Below are 9349 nucleotides of genomic sequence, written 5' to 3'. Positions count from 1 at the left end.
ATTAAGTGAATTTTGAAGTATTTTAGTAAAATAAGTATCTAGTCTTGCAAAACTAGGAAAACAACCCTTCTTTAAATTTAATTATTAATTAGAAAATAGTAAAATAAAGCAATCTAAACACCGTTCCTTGTGTTCGACACTCATTCTTATCATTTCTATACTATTGCACGATTAGGTACACTCCCTAGTGTGTTTAATAGTCTAGTAAAGTGAATTACTTTTATAAATTAACTTGAATAAAATATAAGCATATTAAATTACACATCAAGTTTTTGGCGCCGTTGGCGGGAAACAGTTCAGTTTTAATTACTTTATATTGCTATTGTTAGGACTATTTTCTGTTAGAGTTTAGTTTTTATTTGAAGTATTTTCGTATTTTAGATTCACCAAGTCGTGGTATAGCTACTGTAGGAATTTTATTTTTCGTTTTTTTTTTCTTTTACGTGTTTTCTTTGTTTATTTGCAGACCGTGTATGACCCGTGGATCAAAGTCATCTTTGATTCCACCACTTGATGATCCGGAATCCGTTTTCGAAAGAACAAGGACAAGGCCGACAAAGATACTCCAAAGAAGTCATCTTTCAAGAGTCTGAAATCGGTTTTTGGTAAGAAGAAGGGAAAGAAAGCTGGGGAGTCCAGCAACACAAAAGAAGACACTGAGTACGAGACCGAAAAGGAGGAAAGTATTACCGATTTTGAAGTTAGTAATCAAGAAGAAGAACCCGATAACACCATGGCAACCATTGCTGACCTCTCGATGGAGGCATACAAGAAGAGAGTTCGAGACGACACCGGACCGGGCCTCGTGCACCCCACCATACCCGCCACTGCAACTTTTGAACTCAAAGGGCATATACTTACCGCACTAAAGGAGGTTCCTTTCACCGAAAAGGATCACGAAGATGCTTACAAGCATCTAGATGAAGTGAACAACATTGCCGACTACTTTAACATCCCAAATGTGCCAAGAGAAACAGTATTGTTAAGAATGCTCCCTGTCACTTTTAAGGGGGCCGCTAAGTATTGGGTAAAGGCACTACCACCAGGCGCGGTAACAACGTGGGAAAAGATGCGTGAACTATTTTTGGAACAATTTTGCCCACCATCCAAGGTGGCTAAGCTCAAAAAGGTCATTGCCAACTTTGAACAACAATTGGGGGAATCCTTATATGAGGTATGGGAGCGCTATAAACGTCTAATAAGGAATTGCCCCCAAAATGACCTCAATGTGCAACAAGAGGTCTCGATCTTTTATGATGGGGTGAACGTCACTACTCGTCAACTTCTTGACTCTCAAGGCCCTCTTACTAAGAAAAATCCGGTGGAAATTAAGCAACTTATCGAAGAATTCTCTAAACATTCTAGAGAATACCATAATCCACGGAGTGATGTGACAAGGGGTTCAACAAATGCTGCTTCGGAAGATATGTCAACGGTAATGGCAATGTTGCAAAGCATGGATAGAAGAATGACTAAAATGGATCAAACAATCCATGCTATTCCGGTTGGATGTGAAAACTGCAACGGGCCGCATTTAACTAAGGAATGTGACCTTGATGAAAATGGAACCCGGAAGGTCCAAGCTTGCTACTCAAGTGGTGATCGTCTAGATGAAGATTGGAGAAAGCCTAAGAAGAAGTGGCTACCCTATGATGAGTATAAGAAGGCCAAGGAAGAAAAGTATGAACAAAGAGGGAGAGGCATTTATCAAAGAGAGGAACCACCGATTGAGAAGAAATCTTATTTTGAGAGTATGTTCACCCGATTTGCAGCAGTATCTGAAAAAAGGCACGAGGTAACTGAAGCAGCAATTAAAGAGCAACAATTAGCAATCAAAGAGCAACAACTAATGATGAAGGAACAACAAGAGATGATGAAAAACCAGCAAGCTTCGATCCTAAATATAGAAAAACAACTTGGGCAACTAGCTACGCAATTCAATGAAAGAACGCCGGGAGGACTTCCGGGAAATACCAAACAAAACCCGAGAGGAGCTCACATTCAAGCCATCACCACTAGAAGTGGGAAAATTATCACTCACTTAACCCCTATTGACAGAAACGAACCAGAAGCAGAAAAGGAAGGACAAGAAGAAAATAAAGAAAACAAGTCTGGGCAACCACCACGACGTGGTGAATCTACCACGACGTGGCAAGGTACTGAGGAGAAAAATACCGAGCTGGTGAAGCCATATCATCCACCACTTCCCTTCCCAAGCAGAGCAATTCAAGAGAAGTATGCGAAGTTTTTGAAGGACCTGTTGACAAACTGCAAGAAAATGGAAGGATTATCAAAGCTAGTACTGAATGAAACTTGCTCTGCTGCAATGCTAAACATGCTACCAAAGAAGATGGGGGATCCAGGGAGCATAACTTTACCGTGCTAATTCGGGAATCTAGCAACAAGTCATGCTCTAGCCGACTCAGGAGCAAGTGTCAACTTGATGCCATACTCATTCTTCAAAAAGCTTGATCTTCCTGAACCGAGACCGGTCCGCATGGTTATCTATCTAGCCAATAAGACTATGACCTTCCCAAGGGGTATTTGTGAAGATCTACTGGTGAAAGTTGACAAGTTCGTTTTCCCTACGGATTTTATTGTTTTGGATATGGAGGAAGATGAACAAGTCCCGATCATTCTTGGAAGGCCATTCTTGAGCACCGCCTGAGCTTTAGTTGATATAAGGGAATCCAAGCTTATGTTACGTGTTGGAGAAGAAGCAGTGAATTTTGGTGTTAATTGGGCGATTAAACATTCAAGGATGAGTGATGACATGACGTTTTCAGTTGATGTGTTGGATGAAGTACTAGAAAAAGAGCTAGCGGGTTGGAAAGAAAAAGAAAATGAGGGATTTATGGTGCTTGATGAAGGAAATTTTGATCCCGAACTCGAACTACAAGAATTGGAGAAGTTATTGGAAGAAAGCGAGTACAATGAAGCAATACAAGAGACAGAAGGGGCAACACGACGTGGTGAGATCGCCACGACGTGGCAAAATTTTTATTCACGATTTGGAATTAAAAACCACGACACCACGAAGTGGCAGGATCACCACGTCGTGGTGGCTAACACAGAACCAAAACTCGAGCTGAAAGCCCTTCCCGAACACCTGGAGTATGCATTCTTAGAAGAAGAACAACAAAAGCCAGTAATCATTGCTTCTGACCTAGCAAAACACGAGAAAGAAAGCCTAGTTAAAGTTCTAAAGAAGAGACAAGGTGCCATTGCATGGAAGATCACTGATATCAAGGGGATTAGTCCAGCCTATTGTTCTCATAAGATCAATTTAGAAGAAGGAGCTAAACCCATAGTACAACGCCAAAGATGACTCAACCCAAACATGCAAGAAGTAGTTAAAAAAGAGGTGGTGAAACTATTAGATGCTGGTATCATTTACTCAATATCTGATAGCACGTGGGTGAGTCCAGTACATGTTGTGCCAAAGAAAGGAGGAATGATAGTGGTCACCAATGAAGCTAACGAGTTGATCCCAACAAGGACAGTTACCGGGTGGCGCGTTTGTATTGACTATCGAAGGCTTAATGATGCAACATGCAAGGATCATTTTCCGCTACCATTCATCGATCAAATGCTCGAGAGGTTGTCCGGGCATCTTTATTATTGTCTCCTTGATGGTTTCTTGGGATACTTTCAAATTCCAATTGACCCACAAGATCAAGAGAAGACCACTTTTACATGCCCAAGTGGAACATTTGCATATAGACGCATGACTTTTGGGTTATGCAATGCACCAGCCACTTTCCAAAGGTGCATGATGGCTATATTTCATGATATGATCCAGAAGTTTATGGAGGTTTTCATGGATGACTTCTCGGTTTCCGTGTCCTCTTTTGAATATTGTTTGTCCAACTTGGATCTAATGCTAGCAAGATGTGAGAAGACAAACCTTGTTCTCAATTGGGAGAAGTGTCATTTTATGGTGAAGGAGGGAATAGTGTTAGGTCATAAGGTCTCAAGGATGGGGATAGAGGTGGATAGAGCGAAGGTTGATACTATAGCCAAATTACCACCTCCAACAAATGTCAAGGGGGTAAGAAGCTTTCTAGGCCATATGGGGTTTTATAGGCACTTTATTAAAGGCTTTTCAAAGATCACAAGGCCCTTGACTCAACTGCTTTTGAAGGATGCCCCATTCAACTTTTCTAAAGAATGTCTTGATGCATTTCATTTGTTGAAGGAAAAGTTGACTACTACACCTATTATGATAGCTCCGGATTGGAGTCTTCCTTTTGAGCTTATGTGTGATGCTAGTGACTTTGCGATAGGAGCTGTTTTAGGACAAAGAATTGACAAGCATTTTCAGCCTATCTACTATGCAAGTAAGACCTTGAACCCAACACAAGAGAACTACACTACTGCAGAAAAGGAGCTACTAGCAGTGATTTTTGCATTTGATAAATTTCGCTCCTATTTGGTTTTGTCAAAAACCATAGTTTTTACCGACCATTCTGCCCATAAGTATCTTTTTGCTAAACAAGATGCTAAGCCAAGGTTGATTCGTTGGGTGTTGCTGCTACAAGAATTTGACATTGAAATACGAGATAAAAAGGGGATGGAGAACGTGGCTGCCGATCATTTATCGAGATTGCAAAACCCGCACTTGGAGGAGTTAGAAGAAAACAAGATTGGAGATGAGTTTCCTGAAGAATATTTATTGGTTATAGCAGGAGAGATTCCATGGTTTGCAGATATAGCTAACTATTTAGCAAGTGAATACATTCCAAACGACTTGACCCGCCAACAAAAGAAGAAATTCTTTTCAGAAGTTAAGTATTACTTTTGGGATGAGCCATACCTCTTTCATAGTTGTGCTTATGGTATGATAAGAAGATGTGTATTCAGGAAGGAAAGTCGTGAAATCTTGAAGCATTGTCATAGTGGGCCCACCGGAGGACATCATGGAGCGCAATATACGGCGAAGAAGGTTTTTGATTCGGGTTTTTATTGGCCTAATATTTGTAAATATGCTACAAAATTTGTCAAAGAATGCGATTCATGCCAAAGGTCGGGAAACATTTCATCCCGAAATGAGATTCCCCAAAATAGCATTCAAGTTTGTGAAATATTTGATATTTGGGGAATCGACTTCATGGGACCTTTCCCAATGTCAAAGGGAAATAAATACATATTGGTAGCAGTCAATTATGTATCCAAATGGGCGGAGGCACAAGCATTACCCACGAATGATGCTCGAGTGGTGGTACGTTTTCTCAAAAAGTTATTTTCAAGATTTGGAGTTCCAAAGGCTCTAATTAGTGATCGAGGCCCCCACTTCGCAAATGATCAGTTAGCTAAGATGTTGCAAAAATATGGTGTCCATCATAGATTTTCAACATACTATAATCCTCAAACAAGTGGGCAAACTGAAGTTACAAATCGGGCATTGAAGAGAATATTGGAAAGATCGGTTGGAAGTAATAGAAAGGAGTGGTCGGATAAGCTTGATGATGCACTATGGGCGTTTAGAACAACTTTTAAATCACCTATTGGTACTACACCATATAGGTTGGTTTATCAGAAGAGTTGCCATTTGCCAGTTGAGATAGAACATAAAACATTTTGGGCTTTGAAGATATGTAATTTTGAGCTAGATGAACTTCGTGCCAACCGGTTGATGCAAATGAATGCTCTTGAAGAACTTAGAAACGAAGCCTACACAAGTACTTTGATTTATAAAGACAAAACTAAGAAGTGGCATGATATGAGGCTTAAGGGTAATAAAGAGTTCCATGAAGGACAAAGGGTGCTACTTTTCAATTCAAGGTTAATACTTTTTCCGGGTAAATTGCAAACAAGGTGGGACGGTCCATTTGTTGTCAAACAAGTTTTTCCACATGGAGCTATTGAGATTATTTCAAGAGACGGGACCCCTTTCAAGGTTAATGGGTATCGAGTAAAGCATTACGAGGAAGGAATGCCAAGTGAAGAAAGGGAGGGTGAAATCGTCAAATTCACACGAGATGAAACAACATAACCTGGAAAGGAGTCCGACTCATGACTCCTAAAAAAGAAACGCTTGCAGGAGGCAACCTGTGGTTTTCAGTTTGCATTTTCTTTTCTTTTCTTTTATTTACTTTTATTTGTTTTTAGTTTTAATTAAGTCTTTATTATCTCATTCTTCTGATTTATCTATGAATTCGTCATGGGGTGTGGCATAGAATGAGTGTGGGGTGATTATTTTTAAGAAATTGACAAATAATATTGATTTGTAACCAACCATGACGTGGTAATAACCACCACGACGTGGTGATTTTCCAGAACACGAAACCTCGGGTTAGTTGAGATACCACGACGTGGAGATTATACCACGTTGTGGCAACGGATATTACTGCAGTCAAATTAGGTTTTTAAACTTAAGTCAAAACAATTTCATTTTTTTACACCACCCCATCTCTCTTGTCGTGCCAGCCTCTACGAAGAATTCTCCATCCTTCCATCCGATTTCTTGCATTTTTCTCAAACAAGGTATGTTTTTCTAGTGATTTTAGTACTCTTAAACAACTATTAAGGTGGTATAGAGCATCTATTTCTGATTAGAACAGTTTTAGGGCCGAAATTTTTGAACTTAGAGTTCCGATTTTTGCAAAAATCGGACCAATTTTTGCATGTTTTAGTCCCTGATTTTGCTACCATTCTACTCCATTTCATCCACTGAACAAACCCTGCACTTGGATTTAGTTAATATAGTGTACAACTTGGATCGATTAGAGTAGTTCTCGATACAGTACCGACGCCATGACGAGCTCGTCGTGGTCACTGCTATGACAATTTTATTCTTCTGTTTCGATTATGATAATGCACATGGGTTGTTTGGTTGTTCTTTTGTGGTTATTTTGCAGGAATGACTATCAGGTCCAGAAGAAGTCAACCCGTTACTCATGATTTTCCGTGGTATTCTTTTCCACGGAATGTTACACCTGAGACACATGCGCGTTGGACTGTTAAGCTTGACATTCTCAAGAAAAGAAAGGTGCATGTTCCAGCTGAGGTTGATTGGCACTGGATTGGAGGTACGGGTTTGATGGAGGCTATGGAGCCTTACCTTGACAAGGTATTTAATGGAGTTCATGGACAGTTTATGTGTTTGGGCTGGAGACGCATTTTTGAGATTCAAGAGGTGGTTTACAAAGAGTTGGTGTATGAGTTTCTTGCCACAGTATCTTTCGCAAGAAAAGACGGGATATATGCGGATGATAATCTCACTTTTTACCTTAGAGGGGAAAGGTGTTCCTTAAGCTTAGCTGATTTTGCACTACGAGTTGGCATCTACCTTCCAGCTGAAGTCCATACACCCTTGTACCAACCATTTATAACAGTTGCCATTTGGAACATCGACGGGTTCAAAGCAGAGGACCATTGACATTCTATTGCTAATGGGGTTTACCACAAGGGTACTGCACAGGAAAGCGACATCTGGTCGCCAATTCACCGCCTCTTACACCGTCTGATCACTAATACCATGAATGAACGTCAGGAGGGGGATAAATGTCCCACTGTGGATGTTTTCTTTTTGTGGGTTTTAACCTCAAATGAGGTTTATGTTGATTTACCTTTTCACTTGGCTGAGTTCCTTACAGTTCGGGCAGCCAAGGACAGGCGTGGGTCCCTGCTTTATGGCGGTATGTGGATTACTCGACTCGTGCGATCTTTTGGTATTTTTGAGAATCGGGAGGCTTCTATGCTTACAGTAGAGCCACAAAAGCCCTTTTCCACTCTTCTTTATAAGAGGGCTCGAATTATTGTTGATCATGGAATGGCTGGTTTTTGCATTCCTGACGATACTCCACGACACCGGGTTCCAAGCCGTGGAAGGGACCGGGGTAATGAAGCCGGAGCATATGAGCCAGTGGTGCCGGAAGAAGATGAGATGCCTATGGATCCCTACAGTGTGGCGAGGAGACGATATGAGGACTACATGTCTAGCGCTACCAACTACACCACCATGAGCCTAGATCATTTGATGAGTTCTATGTGTGTATCTCGTCCTGAGCAATTTCCTTCTGCGTACCCACATGTTCCAACGTGGGACGAAATTTGGCGAGAGCAATTGGGTGGAGCTAGAGGCAGTGGTGGTGGAGCTGGTGATGATGAAGAAGCTTGAGTTTTTATCCTTGTCTTTGTTTTTGTTAGACTAGTCCTTTATTATGTTTTTCTTTGGTTTGTTTTATGTTTTTGTGGATGATTTGGTTGTTTGGATGTTTTTCCTACTTTTATTACCGTTTCCTTGGTCTTAAGTTCCAGGTTATATTTAAGAGTCAAGTAAGGGTATATTTGGCACAAGAAAGTTCGTTAGAGTGAAGGTATAAGAGAACGTCGAGAGAAGCGTGATTTGAGAGCATTTTTAGGGAGTCTAATTGAGTCATAGACTGAAGGGGTCATGTCCTAACGATGTATGGTAGAGATGGTGTCATTTTAGTTCAAGTTACAACTATATTTGCCTTCCGAGTCTCACTTTTTAACGCCACCACGACGAGGTATCTGACACCACGACGTGGTGTCGCAGTTTCATAAACCAACAAGTGTTCTGTTTGGTTTACCACGCCGTGGTAATATCTACCACGACGTGGTGTTTCTTTTCGATTCATTTTTCGAACCAGCTCTCGTATTTCCAGTAGTCTACGTGTTCTGGAATGGCGTTGCATACATTATATTCATTCTCATGGTATGGATGAGCTGTTCCCATACCTTTGAATTTTATTTTCACGCCTTAATGAAGAATTGTACCGGTTGCCACAAGGAGGCTGCTATTCACTTTTCCATTTCTGTGTCCACACGTTCCAGCAAGTTAGAAGTCTTTTTCCATAAGTCAAGTCACATCTTCTATCCCAGGGGAGCCTGTTCCTTTTTCTCCCTCTTTTTAATTTTATGTTGTGCATACCATGCAATGAGGGCATTGCATGAAATTAGTGTGGGGTAGGGGGTATTTAGCATTAGGAAAAGCGTTTAATTTTAAATTTTTAGTTCTAAATAGGCTAACTTAGGAAACTTAGCCAATTAAAATTTTTGCTAGTATGGTATTAGATGATCCGATGAAAGCCCAAATGTTTACTTGAGCCAACACATGTTATAGTGTATTTCTGGCGTCTCATTTCCTAGTGAAAAGCCATAAAGTATGAGAGGTAATCTGGTAGCTTTTATGGCATAACACGTTTTGCAGCCTAAATCTGAAATCTATCCAGGAAAGCTTAGGTAGTCATTGCTCTCAGACTAATATCTTAGCCAATAAAGGTTGAAGTTAAGCTCCTTGCTTAAGCATGTAGGATTTGAGAGAAAAAAAAGTGAGAATACATGTAAAAAAGAGAAAGAAATTACTAAAGAGTTAAAGAAG

The 9349-nt window shown here is 40.5% G+C and overlaps 1 protein-coding gene and 1 non-coding gene across 2 annotated transcripts; one reads left to right on the top strand and one right to left on the bottom strand.

The window, feature by feature from the left end:
* Positions 1-733: 733 nt before the first annotated feature.
* On the top strand, positions 734-2386 carry LOC145130430 (uncharacterized). The gene has a single exon (XM_079065237.1). The coding sequence runs from the start codon at positions 734-736 to the stop codon at positions 2384-2386; it is 1653 nt and encodes a 550-aa protein (XP_078921363.1).
* LOC145151741 (small nucleolar RNA R71) lies at positions 1118-1224 on the bottom strand. Its single transcript, XR_013732298.1, has one exon. It is a non-coding gene; the product is annotated as a small nucleolar RNA R71 (small nucleolar RNA).
* Positions 2387-9349: the final 6963 nt, after the last annotated feature.

The sequence above is a fragment of the Lactuca virosa genome, chromosome 1 (assembly GCF_052849685.1).
Source record: "Lactuca virosa cultivar CGN04683 chromosome 1, Lactuca_virosa_CGN04683_v6, whole genome shotgun sequence".
NCBI lineage: Eukaryota > Viridiplantae > Streptophyta > Magnoliopsida > Asterales > Asteraceae > Lactuca > Lactuca virosa.
Note: the sequence above shows the minus strand (reverse complement) of the source record. Positions and strands in the feature narration are given on the sequence as shown.

Bases quoted from the DNA above. Each gene is read 5' to 3' on its own strand.
- LOC145130430 (XM_079065237.1), top strand. From the start codon at position 734: ATGGCAACCATTGCTGACCTCTCGATGGAGGCATACAAGAAGAGAGTT.